We start from the raw sequence: 18,774 nt of genomic DNA, 5'->3' as shown, positions 1-18,774 counted from the left end.
AGAATAAATGGGAGGTCATTTAAGACTGAGGTGAGGAAAAATGTTTTCACCCAGAGAGTTGTGAATTTATGCACAGAGGGCAGTGGAGGCCAAGTCACTGGATGGATTTAAGAGAGAGTTAGATAGAGCTCTAGGGACTAGTGGAGTCAAGGGATATGGGGAGAAGGCAGGCACGGGTTATTGATAGGGGACGATCAGCCATGATCACAATGAACTGCGGTGCTGGCTCGAAGGGCCGAATGGCCTCCTCCTGCACCTATTTTCTATGTTTTTCTATGTTAATAAAATATTGCCATCCCGATTAGCAAAGTGTACAGAAATAGTCCACTGACCCGAGCACTGAGGTGCTGTGAATAGCTATGAAAAGATGAACTGAGAGGTGGTGCATGTGTAGGATTAGTGGGGATGGGATTGGGACCAGCAGATCCCCTGCAATTATATCCCATCTTAAAAGGTAGCTGTAGAAACATAGAAACATAGAAAATATGGAGCAGTAATCATTTGGCCCTTCAAGCTAGCACTGTCATTCAATATGATCAGTACCCCATTCCTGCTTTCTCCCAATATCCCTTGATTCTGTTAGCCCGAAAAGCTCTATCTAACTCTCTCTTGAAAGCATCCAGAGAATTGACCTCCACTGCATTCTGTGGCAGAGAATTCCATAGATTCACAACTCTCTGGGTTTCAAAGTTTTTCCTCATCTCAGTCTTAAATGGCCTACCCCTTATTCTTAAACTGCGACCCCTGGATCTGGACTCCCCCAACATCGGGAACATATTTCCTGCATCTAGGCTGTCCAATTTCCATAACATTCCCTCTCATCCTTTTAATTTCAGTGAATATAAGCCTAGTCGGTTCATTCTTTAAGTTAAGTTAAGTTACCATCTCTGGAGTGAAAATGATGTAATTGGGTTGTCTGCCCTCTGATCTTTCCCTTTCTCGTTCAATTTTACTTCCAACTGGCCGGGCATGTTTTGTTCTGTTCACATGTTATGTAAGTTGTTGTCCTTCGTCATATTGAGTATAGAAGTTGGGAGGTCATGTTGCAGTTATATAAGATGTTGGTGAGGCCACATTACCAGTATTGTGTTCAGTTCTGGGCACCTTGTGGTCGGAAGGAATGGATAGAAAATTGGCTTCATGGAAGGAAGCAGAGGTTGATTGTGGAAGGCTGATTCCCAGACTAGAGGCCTGTGACTAGTGGTGTGCCTCAGTGTTCAGTGCTGGGCCCGTTACTGTTTGTCATCTACGTCAATTAATTGGATGAGAACAGACGCGGCAAGATTAGCAAGTTTGCTGATGGTGCAAAAGTGGGTGGTTTTGCAGATAGTGAAGATGGTTGGGAAAAATTTACGGAGGATCTGGATCGATTGGTCAAGTGGGCTGAGGAATGGTTGATGGAATTTAATACAGCAAAGTGTGAGGTGTTGGATTTTGGGAAATCTAATAAGGGCAGGGCCTACACCGTGAATGGTAGGCCTCAGGGGAGTGTTGTAGAGCAGAGGGATCGAGGAGAGCAGGCGCATGGTTCCTTGACGGTCGAGTTGCAGGCGAATAAGGTGGTCAACAAAGCTTTTAGCACATTGGCCTTCATAGACATTTAGAAACAGAGAACATAGGTGCAGGAGGAGGCTATTTGGCCCTTCGAGCCAGCACCGCCATTCATTGTGATCATGGCTGATCGTCCCCAATCAGTACCCCGTGCCTGCCTTCTCCCCATATTCCTTGATTCCGGGGGTAGCCCCAAGGGCTCTATCTAACTCTCTTTTAAATTCATCCAGTGAATTGGCCTCCACTGCCCTCTGTGGCAGAGAATTGCACAAATTCACGATTTTCTGGGTGACAAAGTTTTTTCTCATCTCAGTTTTAAATGGCCTCCCCTTTATTCTTAGACTGTGGCCCCTGGTTCTGGACTTCCCCAACATTGGGAATATTTTTCCTGCATCTAGCTTGTCCAGTCCTTTTATAAATTTATATGTTTCTATAAGATATCCTCTCATCCTTCTAAATTCCAGTGAATACAAGCCCAGTCTTTCCAATCTTTCCTCATATGACAGTCCTGCCATCCCAGGGATTAACCTCGTGAACCTAGGCTGCACTGCCTCAATCACAAGGATGTCCTTCCTCAAATTAGGCCAAAACTGTACACAATACTCCAGATGTGGTTGACAACTGCAGAAGGACCTCTTTACTCCTATACTCACATCCTCTTGTTATGAAAGCCAACATGCCATTAGCTTTATTCACTGCCTGCTGTACCTGCATGTTTACTTTCAGTGACTGGTGTACAAGGACACCCAGGTCTCGTTGCACTTCCCTTTTTCCTAATATGACACCATTGAGATAATAATCTGCCTGCTTGTTCTTGTCGCCAAAGTGGATAACCTCACATTTATCTATATTATACTGCATCTGCCATGCATCTGCCCGCTCACTCAACCTGTCCAAGTCACCCTGCAACCTCCTGGCATCCTCTTTGCAGTTCACACTGCCCCCCAGCTTTGTGTCATCTGCAAATTTGCTAATGTTACTTTTCTAATCATCATCTAAATGCCATCATCTAAATCATTAATATATATTGTAAACAGTTGTGGCCCCAGCACCGAGCCTTGCGGCACTCTACTCAAGATTCAAGATTCAAGATTCAATTTTAATTGTCATTGTCAGTGTACAGTACAGAGTCACCGAGGTACGTTGTTTACTCACCATTGCCTGCCATTCTGACAGGGACCCGTTTATTCCTACTCTTTGCATCCTGTCTGCCAACCAATGCTCTATCCATGTCAATACCCTACCCCCAATACCACGTGCTCTAATTTTGCCCACTAATCTCCTGTATGGAACCTTATCAAAGGCTTTCTGAAAGTCCAGATACACTACATCCACTGGCTCTCCTTCATCCATTTTACTTGTCACATCCTCAAAAAATTCCAGAAGACTAGTCAATTTCCACTTCATAAATCAATGTTGACATTGGACTAATCAATTTACTGCTGTCCAAATGCCCCATTATTACCTCTTTAATAATTGACTCCAGCATCTTTCCCACCACTGATGTCAGGCTAACTGGCCTGTAATTCCCCGTTTTCTCTCTCGTTCCTTCCTTGAAAAGTGGGATAACATTAGCTACCCTCCAATCCACAGGAACTGATCCTGAATCTATGGAACATTGGAAAATGATCACCAATGCATCCATGATTTCTAGAACTCCCTGAAGACCCTGGGATGCAGACCATCAGGCCCTGGGGATTTATCAGCCTTCAGTCCCATCAGTCTGCCCAATACTATTTCTCGCCTAATGCAAATTTCTTTCAGTTCCTCTGTCTCACTAGATCCTCTGTCCTCCAGTACATCTGGGAGATTGTTTGTGTCTTCCATAGTGAAGACAGAACAAAATTACCTGTTCAACTCCTCTGCCATTTCCTTGTTCCCCATACTTGTTTCTGCCTTCAAGGGACCCACATTTGTCTTTACTAATCTTTTTCTCTTAACATACCGAGAGAAGCTTTTACTTTCTTTCTTTATATTCCTGGCCAGCTTACCTTCGTACTTCATCTTTTCACCCCATATTGCCCTTTTTGTTACATTTTGATGTCCTTTCAAAGTTTCCCAATCCTCTGGCTTCCGGCTACTCTTTGCTATGTTATACATCTTTTCTTTTAGTTTTATTCAATCCCTAACTCCTCTTGTCAGCCACGGTTGCCTCCTACTCCCCTTAGAATCTTTCTTCCTTTTTGGATTATGCTGAGAAATTCCTGCCATTGCTGTTCCGCCCTCATTCCTGCTAGGATCCCTTTCCAGTCGATCTTGGCCAGCTCCTCTCTCATGCCTTCATAGTCCCCTATGTTCAACTGCAACACTGCCACTTCTGATTTAACCTTCTCCCTCTCAAATTGCAGATTAAAAGTTATCATATTATGATCATTACCTCCTAGTGATTCCTTTAACTTGAGTTCCCTTATTAAATCAGCTCATTAGACAGCACTAAATCCAGAATTGCCTTTTCTCTGGTCGGCTCCATTACAAGGTGCTCTAAGAATCCATCTCGGAGGCACTCTACAAACTATCTTTCTTGGGATCTAGAACCAACCAGATTTTCCCAGTCTACCTGCATATTGAAATCTCCCATCACCACAGTGGCATTACCTTTGTTACATGCCAATTTTAACTCCTGCTGCAACTTGAATCCTATATCCAGGCTACTGTTTGGGGGCCTGTAGATAACTCACATTAGTGTCTTCTTACCTTTACAATTCCTCAATTCTCTCCACAGCGAGTCTACATCGTCAGTCCCTATATCTTCCCTCGCAAGGGACTGAATTCCATCCCTCACCAGCAGAGCTACCCTCCCTCCTCTGCCCACCTGCCTGTCCTTTCTATAAGACGTATAACCCTGAATAATCAGTTCCCAGTCCCGATCCTCCTGCAGCCACTTCTCTGTAATCCCCACAATGTCATATCTACCAGCCTCTAACTGAGCCTCACTTCATCCACTTTACTTCTAATACTTAGAGTATTGAGAAAAGAAGTTGAGAGGTCATATTGCATTTGTATAAGACGTTGGTGTGACCGCATTTAGAGTATTGTGTTCAGTTCTTGGCACCATGTTATTAGAAAGATGTTGTCAAGCTGGAAAGGGTACAGGGAGGATTTATGAGGATGTTGGGAGCCAGGACTATAGGGTCTGAGCTAAAGGGAGAGGTTGAGTAGGCTGGGTCACTTCTCCGTGTAGCGCAGAGGGGGTGATCTTATAGAGTTGGGGAATTGAGGGACAGAGGAAATAGGTTTAAGGAAAAGGGGAAAAGATTTCATAGGAATCTGAGGGGAAACTGTTTCACACAAAGGGTGGTGGGTGCATGAAACAAGCTGCCAGAAGAGGTAGTTGAGATATTTTGGACTATCCCAATGTTTAAGAAACTAGTAGACAGATACATGGATAGGACAGGTTTGGAGGATATGAACCAAACACAGGCAGGTGGGACTAGAACAGCTGGGACATGTTGGCTGGTGTGGGCAGCTGGTCCAAAGGGCCCGTTTCTGCACTATATCCCTCTGTGACTCTATGAAATATGTTGTGAATCTGGAAAGGGGGCAGAGAAGACTTTCGAGGATGTTGCCAGGACTCGAGGTGCCTGAGCTACAGGGAGAGATTGAGCAGGCTGCGACTCTATTCCTTGGTGCGCAAGAGGATGAGGGGTGATCTCATAAAGGCGTACAAAATCATGAGAGGAATAGATTGGGTAAACGTACAGAGTCTCTCGCACAGAGAGCAGGGGAATCAAGAACCAGTGGCCAGAGGTGCAGGGTGCAGGGTGAAAGATTTCAGAGGTAACTTTATCACACAGTGGGTGTATGGAAAGTTCAGAGGTAACTTTATCACACAGTGGGTGTATGGAACGAGCTGCCAGAGGAGGTAGTAGAGCCATGTAATATCACAAAGTTTAAAGTTGGGGAAGTCCAGGACAAGGGGTCACAGTTTAAGGATAAAGGGGAAATCTTTTAGGACCGAGATGAGAAAATCATTTTTCATACAGAGAGTGGTGAATCTCTGGAATTCTCTGCCACAGAGGGTAGTTGAGGCCAGTTCATTGGCTATATTTAAGAGGGAGTTAGATGTGGCTCAGGGGGTATGGAGAGAAGGCAGGTACGGGATACTGAGTTGGATGATCAGCCATGATCATATTGAATAGCGGTGCAGGCTCGATGGGCCGAATGGCCTACTCCTGCACCTAATTTCTATGTTTCTGTTTCTAAAGGGCCTGTCCCACTTAGGCTATTTTTTAGGCGCCTACAGGTGACCAGGCTGTCGCCAAATGTTCGCCGGGGTGTTGCTTGTATGGTCGTGAGTCGTCTCCTCAGCCGCCCAAAGAGTCGGAGCATCTTTCTGGTCGCCGCTGGATTTTTAACATGTTGAAACATTTTCGGAGACAGTCGGTGACGGTGGGTTTGACGCCAATGAGCGTAGCTTGACTTCTCCTGACGTAGGTGCTGTCGAAGTTATCGCCGGGTTAACGTACGTGGTCGCCAGGTGACGTAGGTTGGCGCCGGTGATGACTTCGGTTTTCTTTTGTTGCTAAAGTAATGATTCTATTTCAAATTTTATGTCGAAGGGTGGGGTACAGTCGCTGGTTGTTCAGCAACCTGCTACGACTATGACAGTCGCCGGCAGTCGCCTAAAAATAGCCCAAGTGGGACAGGCCCTTTAGAAACATTTAGACAGGTACATGGATAGGACAGGGATATGGGCCAAACGCAGGTAGGTGGAACTAGTGTAGATGGGGCATGTTGGTCGGTGTGGGCAAGTTGGGCTTCTTCTTCTTCTTGCGTATGGCGTGCACAGCCTAAAGTTGTCGGACAAGTTGTTCTATTTGATCTTATTTGATTGTGCACGCCGGGTTGATTGCATTTGTCATAAACAGGGCGAAGGTTGCAATCTCCCACCCCGACAAGTTGGGCTGAGCGGCCTGTTTCCACTCTGTATGGCTTTCTATGCAGGCAGGGAGCTAAGGGGTGTCTCTACAAGCTGCCCACTGTACCACTTCCTGTTATGCAAGTACTCAAGAATCTTCCAGTCTACATCCAACGATGGTTTAAATGTGGCTTCCGCCTCTCCCACACTTTCATGCACTGAGCGCCAGACCATAACCACTCCTTGGGTGAAAATATTTCTCTTCCTCCCCCCCCTCCGTTTTCTTTTGTTAACCGCATTAAATCCATGCCTGCTGCTTTTTTTGGCAGATAAATAATGGACAGAGGTCATTCCTTATAATTGAGTCCACTCTCCACCTGTTCCAAGAAAAATAATCTGAGCCTTATCCACCAGTATATCTCAATTGCAATTTTCTACTCCTGGCAGCATCTTTTCTTTCTCGTCTGCATCTCCCCCAGTGTATTTATATCTCTTTCAGGATGCTGTAACAAAATCTTTCATGCATATTCTATTCCATGCAGACAGCTAGATGCACATCGCAGTGGGATTAACCCCGTCCTGCCCAAATTTGAGAGTCTTTTTGGTTTTATCTTTACTATCGTCATAAGTTTAGTTCCGGTTTTTTTTGTTTGTTCAAAGGTTCAAAGGTTCATTTATTAGAAACATAGAAACATAGAAGCATAGAAATTAGGTGCAGGAGTAGGCCATTCGGCCCTTCGAGCCTGCACCGCCATTCAATATGATCATGGCTGATCATCCAACTCAGTATCCCGTACCTGCCTTCTCTCCATACCCCCTGATCCCCTTAGCCACAAGGGCCACATCTAACTCCCTCTTAAATATAGCCAATGAACTGGCCTCAACTACCCTCTGTGGCAGAGAGTTCCAGAGATTCACCACTCTCTGCGTGAAAAAAGTTCTTCTCATCTCAGTTTTAAAGGATTTCCCCCTTATCCTTAAGCTGTGACCCCTTGTCCTGGACTTCCCTAACATCGGGAGCAATCTTCCTGCATCTAGCCTGTCCAACCCCTTAAGAATTTTGTAAGTTTCTATAAGATCCCCTCTCAATCTTCTAAATTCTAGAGAGTATAAACCAAGTCTATCCAGTCTTTCTTCATAAGACAGTCCTGACATCCCAGGAATCAGTCTGGTGAACCGTCTCTGCACTCCCTCTATGACTCCCTATATTATCACATGCACACTCTGTTTTTAGAATTACAGCGCAGGGGCACCAAGTCCGTGCCGGCCAGCGATCACCTCATACACTAGCACTATCCTACACACTGGGGAACCATTTACAATATTTACCGAAGCCAAATAATGTCCAAACCTGTACGTCTTTGGAGTGTGGGAGGAAACCGGAGCACCCGGAGTAAACCCACATAGGTCACGGGGAGAACGTGCAAACTCCGTACAGACAGCGCCCGTGGCCAGGATCAAACCCGGGCCTCTGGCGATGTAAGCACTATAAGGGAGCCACTCCACACACAACTCTTTCACATAAAAGGTGGTGCGTTAATGGAACGAGCTGCCGGAGGAGGTAGTGGAGGCACGGCCTATCGCAATGTTTACGAAAGTTGGACAGGTACAGGGATAGGACGTGTTTCGAGGTACATGGGCCAAATGCAGGCAGGTAGGCCTAGTGTAGATGGGGCATGTCAGTACGACCAGCCCCGACCCGAGGACTGAACATCCGGCCCCGGGGAGCTGAGATTCCCTCGATGTAGGAGCTTGATCGCCCCGACACAGAGTGCCCGACTTCCGGCTACGGGAGCCAGGATCGCCACATCAACGGAAGGCTTGAGGTCCCTGACCGTGGGAGAACAAATGAAGGGAGGACATTGAACTATTTTTTCGCCTCCCATCACAGTTAAAATGTATTTTGTGTGTTCTGTTGCTTTTTATTGGTACGACTGTGTGGCAAATCAAATTCCTCGTATGTTGCAAAACATACTTGGCTAATATAGTGTCATTATGATTAGACTCAAAAATGGTAAATGCTGTAAATGTTAGTGGTGAGGTTAGACTCAGAAATCCTTGAGACTTCAGAAGGACCTCTGAGTCTAACCCTATCATTGGCATACGCAGCATTTACCATTTTTGTGTCTAACACTATCATGAACATTAATTTGTGTGAAGAAGGGTCTCAACCCGAAACATCTTTACCCATTCCTTCTCTCCAGAGATGCCGCTGAATTGCTCCAGCTTTTTGTGTCTACTTTCGGTCATTTTAATGGTGATATGTATGTTTTATGTTAGTTTGGGAAGGTAAGCTACTCTATTAAATATGGACATGTTGTTTCCCCCCCCCCCCTCATTGACAGATGGATTGTGGAAGGTGGAAGGGGCTCACAGTGACTGCCTACAGGCCAGTGAAACCTGCATCAGTGACCCCAGGTGCAGCTCCAAGTACCGGACATTCCGCCAGTGCATGGCCGGCAGCAGTGCAGCCCCGCTCGGCCCCGGGGCCAAGAACCAGTGCATGAAAGCAATGGTGTCACTCCTCTCCAGCCCACTGCACAACTGCAAGTGCAAGCGAGGCATGAAGAGGGAGAAAGTCTGTCTCGGCATCTACTGGAGCCTTCATCAGAGCATGTCACGAGGTTAGATGTTGATGTTATCATTATCTCTCTCTCTGTCTCTCTCTCTCTCTCTCTCTCTCTCTCTCTCTCTCTCTCTGTCTCTCTCTCTCTCTCTCTCTCTCTCTCTCTCTCTCTCTCCTCTCTCTCTCACACCTTCTCTCTCACTTTCGCTCCTCTCTCCACTCTCTCTTTGTATCTCTCACTTTCTCTCTCTTTCACATTCTCTCTCCACTCTCCATCTACATCTCTCTCTCTCTCACTTTCATTCTCTCTCTCTCTCTCTCTCTCTCTCTCTCTCTCTCTCTCTCTCTCTCTCTTCTCTCTCTCTCTCTCTCTCTCTCTCTCTCTCTCTCTCTCTCTCTCTCCCCCTGTCCCTCTCCCTGTCCCCCCTCTCTCTCGCTCTCTCCCTCTCTCTCCTCCCTCTCTCCCCCTCTCTCCTCCTCTACCGTTCTCTCTCTCTCTCTCTCGTCTCTCTCTCCCCCTGTCCCCACTATACATAGCAGAATGGATTATTTCACTTCATACGTTCCCAGAAATCTTCCTGCTGAAGCAACCAGAGATGTCACTGTACATCTATTTTGTTGTGTGTGACTGTCCTCCAGGCACTGTCATCTGTCTGAGCGAGTATCTACTCACTTTTATTGGTGGGGATTTTCACTGTACCTTGGTACATGTGACATTAAACTAAATGAAAGGTCACTGTAGTTTCAATCGTGAATTCTGTTTGCAGTAACATGTCTTCTAATCCTTCTCCAGATATGTTGCCTGACCCAATGAGTTACCCCAACATTCCGTGTCCTTTCACATGTTCCATTTGCTGATTAGTGACTAAATGGGTGTTGCCTTGTTAATAACTGTGCCCCCTCCCCCCAAATCAGGAAGACAGGCTCTTGCATTGTTGTGATCTGGGAAAAGCCTCCTTCAATTAAATCCAGGAGCATTAAATCCAGTAGCATTAAATCCAGGATCATTAAATCCAAGAGCATTAAATACAGTAGTGTGGCGGCTCCTAAGGGTCGTCCCATTATACTGCCGAACCCCTCGGCACAGGAGTGGTGCAGTCCGGAGGCGGTCCTTAGCCGGAGGGTATAAAAGGCAGGGTTTGGGTGCCATCTTCCCCTGGTTTCGTCTTCCCCTGAACCGGGAGGAAATAAAGTATAGTGCTTCTCAAACTGCGGACTACTTGCCTCATTCTGAGACCCACGCACTACATTGGTGACCCCCGACGCTCCATTGGCATCATGATGGAGACAGAACAAAGCCCTACCTCCTCACACGCCAGCCCGACCCTGTCTCTGGACGCGGTCTCCGTAAAACTGCCCAGCTTCTGGACCACACGGCCGCTCATCTGGTTCCAGCAGGCGGAGGCCCAGTTCAACCTGCGGGGCATCACGGTCGATGCCACCCGCTTCTATTACCTGGTGGGAGCCCTCGACCAGGATGCGGTGGAAGAAGTAACGGACTTCCTCGCAGCCCCCCCGGACAATGACAAATACCTCGGCCTGAAACAGCTCCTGCTCCAAATTTATGGACTAAGTAGGATGGAGCGGGCAGGTAGGATCCTGCATATGGGTGGCCTGGGCGACCGGCGGCCATCTACCCTCCTAAAGGAAATGGTGGCGTTATTAGACGGGCACACGCCGTGCCTGTTGTTCGAGTACATTTACCTGCATCTGCTGCCGGCCTACATTCGATTGCAGCTCACCGACGCCTCGTTTGCTGATCTTCGGGCCCTCGGGAGGCGCGCCGACGCCATGTGGATGGCGCGCCCTGATGACGTCAGCGTGCTGGGCGTCAGCAGAGACGAGGTCGCGCTCAGGTCGACGCGCCGGGATGACGTCAACGCGCTGGCCGTCGGCAGGCACGCCGGTGACGTCAATGCGCTGGCCGTCGGCAGGCACACCGATGACGTCTCCCCAGCAGCTCCCGATTTCCTCCGGTGGGGCAGGGGAGCTGTGGAAGGAGTGACAGCTCCAGCCCGACGGCCCGCACGATCACCCCCCAGCGGCAGTGAGGGGTACTGCACCTGCAGTCCAGCGCCAGCAAGCTGCAGGCACCACCAGCAGGGGCAGGCAAGCTCAAAATAGCACGAACACAAGGAGCTGGTGCTATTTCCATCAGCGCTGGGGTGCTGCAGCACGACAATGCCGCCAGCCATGCACGTTCCCGGGAAACGCCTGGGCCGGCTGCCAATAGTCCCCGCGGTGGCCGGCCAAATTCACCGCCTTTTCGCTTGGGATCGGCGCTCCGGGACTCGCTTCCTCGTGGATACAGGTGCGGAGCTCAGCGTCCTGCCACCTTCGCTGGCCGACATTCGTTCCGGTAAGCGGGGGCCCGTCCTCACCGCGGCGAACGGCAGCCCCATCCGCACATATGGACTGCGCATGGTTCCCATCGTGCTCGGCTCCTGCCATTTTTCATGGAACTTTACCGTTGCCGACGTCTCCCAACCATTGCTCGGGGCCGATTTTCTCCGGACGCATTCCCTCATGGTGGACGTCGGGCGTCAGCGTTTGGTCAACGCCACTACAATGGAGCCGATCACATTGCACTTGGGTCAATCGGTGGGGCGGCCACTGGCGTCCGTGGACTCCCGATACGCACAAATCTTGGCTGCGTTCCCGGACATTCTCACTCCGCAGTTTCATTCAGCAACCCCCAGCCACGGAGTTGTACATTATATCCCGACTAGCGGCCCACCCCTCCATGCACGAGCACGACGACTGCCACCAGATAAACTGCGTCTGGCACGGCGGGAATTCCGCACGATGGAGGCCTTGGGGATCGTCCGCCCTTCGAGCAGCCCTTGGGCGTCCCCACTCCACATGGTCCCTAAGTCAAGCGGGGGCTGGCGACCTTGTGGGGATTACCGACGGCTGAACGCTGCAACAACAGCGGATCGATACCCCGTACCCCACATCCAGGACTTCACGGCCCATTTGGCTGGGGCCACATTTTTTTCTAAAGTGGATCTGGTGCGGGGTTATAACCAGATCCCGGTTCACCCGGATGACGTACCCAAGACGGCTATCATCACGCCATTCGGGCTTTACGAGTTTACTCGGATGCCGTTCGGCCTCAAGAACGCTGCACAGGCCTTTCAGCGCCTCATGGACGGGGTTTGTCGGGACCTCGAATTCGTGTTCGTGTACCTGGACGACATCCTGGTGGCCAGCCGCTCGCAGCAGGAACACTGCGCTCACCTTCGACAGCTCTGTCAGCGGCTCAGCGAGCATGGTTTGGCCATCAACCTGGACAAGTGCCGTTTTGGGGTCAACGAAATTGACTTTCTCGGCCACCGCGTGACTGCGCTAGGCGCAGTTCCCCTACCTGACAGGGTTGACGCAGTCCGTCGGTTTCCCCGCCCACGCACGGTGCGCGGCCTGCAGGAATTTGTCGGCATGGTGGCATTCTACCATCGTTTCGTGCCATCCGCGGCCCACATCATGCGGCCCCTGTATCAACTTCTGGCGGGTGGGCAGCAGAAGAGCGTTGAGTGGACCCACGAGGCGGAGGCAGCTTTCGACGGCGCGAAGGAGGCCCTTGCTCGGGCCGTGCTGCTGGTGCACCCGCGGGAAGATGCCCCGACTGCTCTCACTGTGGATGCCTCGGAGTCGGCAGTTGGTGCTGTGCTGGAGCAGCTGACGGGCGGAGTTTGGCGGCCTCTGGCCTTCTTCAGTCGGCACCTCAACCGCGCGCAGACAAAGTACAGTGCGTTCGATCGTGAGCTCCTGGCTCTGTACCTGGCTGTGCGCCATTTTCGTTACTTCCTGGAGGGCCGCCCGTTCACCGCCTACACCGACCATAAGCCGCTCACTTTCGCCCTGCAGAAGGTTTCCGACCCCTGGTCCGCACGTCAGCAGCGGCAGTTGGCTTACATCTCCGAGTACACCACAGCCATCCGCTACGTCAAGGGGAAAGAGAACCGGGTGGCCGACGCATTGTCCCGCCCTGCTATAAATGCCGTGTTCGAGGTGGCGCCCGGATTGGACTATTCTGCTCTGGCGGCGGCGCACAGCCCACGGACGACGAGGTGCCCACCTACCGGACTGCCATCTCCGGACTCCGTCTTGAGGATGTCCCTCTCGGTCCTGGGGGTATGACAATCCTGTGCGATGTGTCGTCCGGTCAGCCGCGCCCCATCGTCCCTGCCACCTGGCGCCGGAGAGTGTTCGAGGTCATCCACGGACTGGCTCACCCATCAATCCGGGCGACAACGGCACTGGTGGCAGCTCGCTTCATGTGGCACGGTCTGCGCAAGCAAGTTGCCCATTGGGCTCGCACCTGCATCCCGTGCCAGACAGCAAAGATCCAGCGCCATGTCCGCGCACCTCTCTCCAGGAGTTCGGTCTACCTCACCGGCGGTTCGACCATCTCCACGTGGACATTGTGGGGCCCCTTCCACCGTCCCGGGGCATCACCCACCTTTTGACCATGGTGGACCGCTTCACGCGGTGGCCGGAGGCCATTCCGTTGGCTGACACCTCATCGGCTACGTGTGCTCGTGCGTTGTCCGCGCACTGGATTGCTCGCTTCGGGGTGCCGGCGCACATCTCCTCCGACCGGGGGCCACAGTTCACCTCCGAGCTGTGGTCAGCCATGGCTCGCTTGCTGGGGGTGCAGCTGCACCACACCACGGCTTACCACCCGCAGGCTAACGGTCTGGTGGAGAGGTTCCACCGGCAGCTGAAGGCGGCATTGAAGGCACGGCTCACTGGCCCGGACTGGATGGACGAGTTGCCGTGGGTCATGCTGGGCATCCGGACCGCTCCCAAAGAGGACTTGGCCTCATCATCGGCGGAGCTGGTGTACGGGTCAACACTCACAGTGCCCGGGGAGTTCGTGCCGTCGGCGCCGGAGCATCAGGAAACGCCCTCCTCCGCCCTTCAACGCCTTCGCGAGCGAGTTGGCAGGCTCGCACCCGTCCCGACATCCCGCCATGGGACATTTCGACCACACGTGCCAATGGCCCTCACGGTCTGCCCATACGTCTTCCTGCGCCGTGATGCCCACCGGACGCCACTTCAGAGGCCGTACGAGGGCCCGTTCCGGGTGCTGGAACACGGGCAGTCGACTTTTGTCCTGGACATGGGGGGCCGGCCGGAGGCCGTGTCGATTGACCGTTTGAAGCCGGCGCACCTGGACATTGACCAGCCGGTGCTGGTTGCTCAACCTCGGCCCCGAGGGCGCCCCCCCTCACGACTCCCTCCACCTGTCACTCCACCTGTCCTCCCGCCGGCCCCTCGACCTGTCCCTCCACCTACACCCCCGCAAGCCCCGGGATCTGCTGACTTCCGCACGCGGGCCGGCCGGGTCGTGCGCCCGCCGGTGCGTTTTGTGCCTCTGGTTCTGGGGGGGGGTCCTGTGGCGGCTCCTAAGGGTCGTCCCATTATACTGCCGAACCCCTCGGCACAGGAGTGGTGCAGTCCGGAGGCGGTCCTTAGCCGGAGGGTATAAAAGGCAGGGTTTGGGTGCCATCTTCCCCTGGTTTCGTCTTCCCCTGAACCGGGAGGAATTAAAGTATAGTGCTTCTCAAACTGCGGACTACTTGCCTCATTCTGAGACCCACGCACTACAGTAGCATTAAATCCAGTAGCATTAAATCCAGGAGCATTAAATCCAAGAGCATTAAATCCAGGAGCATTAAATCCAGGAGCATCAAATCTAGTAGCATTAATCCAGGAGCATTAAATCCAGGAGCATTAAATCCAGTAGCATTAAATCCAGTAGCATTAAATCCACACCTGGTGACTCTTGATTGCTTTATCTCAACGACAGCTCAAGGAATTAGTCATATTGTTGTGTTATTAAGCTCATATTAAGCCCATTGTGTGCTAAGTCAGTTTTTTATGCTGACAGTAATTACTTGTAGGGATACTGATGGCCCTTATACGCCGTACAATTAATCCAGCCAGCCCATTTGTTTGCACAATAAGAAACCTTGGCTCTCTTCATAAGTTCATAAGTGATAGGAACAGAATTAGGTCATTCTGCCCACCAAGTCTACTCCGCCATTCAATCATGGCTGATCTATCTCTCCCACCCAGCCCCATTCTCCTGCCTTCTCCCCATAACCCCTGACACCCGTACAAATCAAGCCTATCTCTGCCTTAAAAAATATCCATTGACTTGGCCTCCACAGCCTTCTGTGGCGACGAGGTCCGCAGAATCACCGCACTCTGACTAAAGATATTCTCTTCATCTCCCTCTGAAAGGAACGTCCTTTCATTCTGAGGCTATGCCCTCTGTTCCTAGACTCTCCCACTACTGGAGACAACATCTCCACCGTGTCTTGAGACATCCTTCTGGTAACTAAGGTGTTCAATGAGTTCAGGTACCATTTATCACTAACTATTTATCCCTCTTGGCTGTATTGCTTTTTTGCTTCGATCACTCTCAAACTCCGTGGATTGTCACCTTGTCGTGATGGAGAAACTTAGATCCTGAGAGCGATGCCGTCTGGAGATGTGCTCCTGGTAGGGCCACTAATGGCGGTGAGTTCGGGGGGGAAGTCTCTGACAAAGAGCAACCCAACCAAGACCTCAACGGTGGAACAGGCGGAGGACGATGGCTGACCTTAGTGGAGCGTCACAATGGCTGGGAAGGCGGATGAAGGATGCGGTAGAAAAGGGTCTTGGACTCCATGCCTCTGGATCTTGACCCAGATCTGTCAAGGACCATGTGGTGGCTGTCTGTGCACCAGTCTCCCCACATTAAACAAAGTCATGCACAGGTGTCCTCCCTATAGGGAATAGCACCCTGGAGACACCCATGGTCAGACATGACCGACGGGGCCTAAGAAACTATGTTCTTGCATTCCATTACTAATGAAATGACCAAAAAATGTACAATTATGATAACATTTTTTTCAATGTATGTTAAGGAAGTATTAAACTCATCGAGCCAAGCAGCATGGAAGCAAAACATATGGCCCAATACGTCAGTGCCAACCAAGATCCGCCATTTACACTTGTCCCATTTGCACATGTTTGGCCCTTATCCCTCTCTACCTTTCCTGTCCATGTACCCGCCCAAATGGCTTTTAAGTGCTGTTATGATCCTGTCTCCACCATCTCCTCTCCTATACGACCATAAGACATAGCAACAAAAAAATTAGGCCATTGGCCCATCAAGTCTGCTCCATCATTCGATCATGGCTGATCGATTTTTCCCTCCTAACTCCGTTCTCCTGTTTTCTCCACGTAACATTTGACGCCTTTCCTAATCAAGAACCTGTCAACCTACGCTTTAAAAGTATCCATTGACTTGGCCGTGTGTGGCAATGAATTCCACAGATTCACCACCCTCTGGCCAAAGGAATTCCACCTCGACTCCTTTCTAAAGGTGCGTCCTTTTTACTCTGAGGCCGCGCCCTCTAGACCTAGACTCTCCCGCTAGTGGAAACATCCTCTCCACATCCACTCTATCCAGGCCTTTCACAACTGGCAGAAGTAAAACATGTCTTCACCTGTGTAGGAAGGACCTGCAGATGCTGGTTTGAACTGAAGATGGACACACAAAACTGGAGTAACTCAGTGGGACAGGCAGCATAGAAATATAGAAACATAGAAAATAGGTGCAGGAGGCACCCATTCCTTCGCTCCAGTGATGCTGCCTGTCCCGCTGAGTTACTCCAGCTTTGTGGGTCTCTCTTACATTTTTGCACCTAATTTTTCCTCCCTTCTCCCTCCTCCTTAAAAGTGACTCCATAAATTGGGCTCCTTTTATTCTAGTTCAGCAACTGGAGCTGATTAGCTTTGAGCTCATGATGGATATGATCTAATTCTGCAAAATGAATGTGCATCTGGAGTAAAATACATCAGCGGAAGATATGAATTCCCCTGGCGGGCAGTGAACTCGATGAAAGATACGCTCTCGTTGAGAGACGTTCTCCAGAGCAAGTAATTGGGGCAGTTGGGACTGCGCTGGCAGGGGGTTTGCAGCGGGTAGAGAGATATGAGCATGCTTTACTCTTCACAGTTGAAAGCTGGCAGGAAATCACTTCAAAAGGAAGAAAGCAAAATGGCCCTGAAGGAAGCTTTCAAATTCACTTTTGATCCTGGTCATGGGTGGGACATGTTACTCCAGAACACCAGGTAAGACCTCTCTACTGGAGAGGATACTTCGTGCTCTTTGGAAATGCATTACCCAGATATTGGCAATGCTCCTAAGCCGTCCAAAGGAGCAATTAAGTTTAGTTGAGTTTAGAGATACAGCATGGAAGCTGGCCCTTCGGCCCACTGAGTCCGTGCAAACCATCAATTACCCGCTAACACTAATTCTACCTTATCCGATAGTGGATGTTTCCACCAGTGGGAGAGTCCAGGACCAGAGGCCATGGCTCCGAATGAAAGGACGTACCTTTAGAGCGGAGAAGAGGAGGAATTTCTTTAGTCAGAGGGTGGTGAATCTCTGGAATTCATTGCCACAGATGGCTTTGGAGGACAAGTCATTGGATATTTTTAAGGCAGAGATGAACAGATTCTTGATTAGTCAGGGGTTATGGGGAGGAGGCAGGAGAATGGGGTTGAGAGGGAAAGATAGATCAGCCACGATCGAATGGCACAGTGGACTGGATGGGCCGAATGGCCTAATTCTGCTCCTATTTCTTATGATCTTCTCATCCACTCCATGCACTTTAGGGCCAACGTTACAGAGGCCAAATAACCTACAAACCCGCATGTCTTTGCGATGTGGGAGAATAACTGGAGCACCTGGTGGAAACCTACACGCTCACAGGGAGAACGTGCAAACTCCGTACTACCAGTACCCGAGGTCAGGATCGAACCTGGGTCTCTGGCTCTTTGAGGCAATGGCTCTACCAGTTGCGCCTCTGTGCCACGTTCAAGCAGCAGGTCCTTTTTCCTTGGAAATATTTCAGTTTTATAGAGTTACAGCGCGGAAACAGGCCCTTCGGCCCACCGGGTCCGCGCCGACCAGCGATCCCCGCACATTAACACTATCCTACACACACTAGGGACAATTTTTACATTTACTATCAACCTACAAACCTGTGCGTCTTTAGAGTGTGGGAGGAAACCGAAGATCTCGGGGGCAACCCAAGCAGGTCACGGGGTGAACGTACAAACTCCGTACAGACAGCACCAGTAGTCGGGATCGAACCCAGGTCACCCAGCTGAAAGGCAGTAACTCTACCGCTGCGCCACTGTGCCGACCTAATGTCTTTGAAATTGTGTTGGATCTCGTTTGTCAGCACATTCCCATGGTCAATGCTTGGTGCTTGGGCACAAGGCCAGCCGTGCTAACAACTCTGGCTGACTAATTAGTTTCCATTAGGAGCTCTGACACTGGGTGGTTTTCAGTGGCTCCGGGCAATATTACTGCATGATTAATGGTTGTTGCAACACCACAGTGTGAATCCCCAACACACACGCTACAAGAAATCCCCCTCTTCCCACACCCGACAAATATTGTGCACCATCAGCTGTCACATATGAATTTAGTTTTAATTAAAATTATAAAAGTGGTGGGTGCATGGAATGAGGTTGTTGAGCCACACAGACTATTGCAAAGTTCAAGAAACAATTACACCTGATTCAAGATTCAAGAGAGTTTATTGTCATGTGTCCCAGATAGGACAATGAAATTCTTGCTTTGCTTCAGCACAACAGAACATAATAGGCATGAATACAGAACAGATCAGTGTGTCCATATACCATTGTATAAATATATACACACATGAATAAATAAAACAGATAAAATGCAAATAAACAGATAATGGACTATTAATGTTCAGAGTTT

General features: G+C 50.1%; 1 protein-coding gene across 1 annotated transcript in view; it reads left to right on the top strand.

Moving 5' to 3' along the window:
- Nucleotides 1-18,774, top strand: part of gfra4a (GDNF family receptor alpha 4a) — a 270,519-nt gene that overhangs the window by 177,341 nt on the left and 74,404 nt on the right. The window contains exon 2 of the mRNA XM_055643327.1: nt 8,755-9,033. Coding sequence (XP_055499302.1) covers nt 8,755-9,033 — 279 coding nt within the window. The remainder of the gene's footprint in view (nt 1-8,754; nt 9,034-18,774) is intronic.

The sequence above is a fragment of the Leucoraja erinacea genome, chromosome 1 (assembly GCF_028641065.1).
Source record: "Leucoraja erinacea ecotype New England chromosome 1, Leri_hhj_1, whole genome shotgun sequence".
Classification (NCBI taxonomy): domain Eukaryota; kingdom Metazoa; phylum Chordata; class Chondrichthyes; order Rajiformes; family Rajidae; genus Leucoraja; species Leucoraja erinaceus.
Note: the sequence above shows the minus strand (reverse complement) of the source record. Positions and strands in the feature narration are given on the sequence as shown.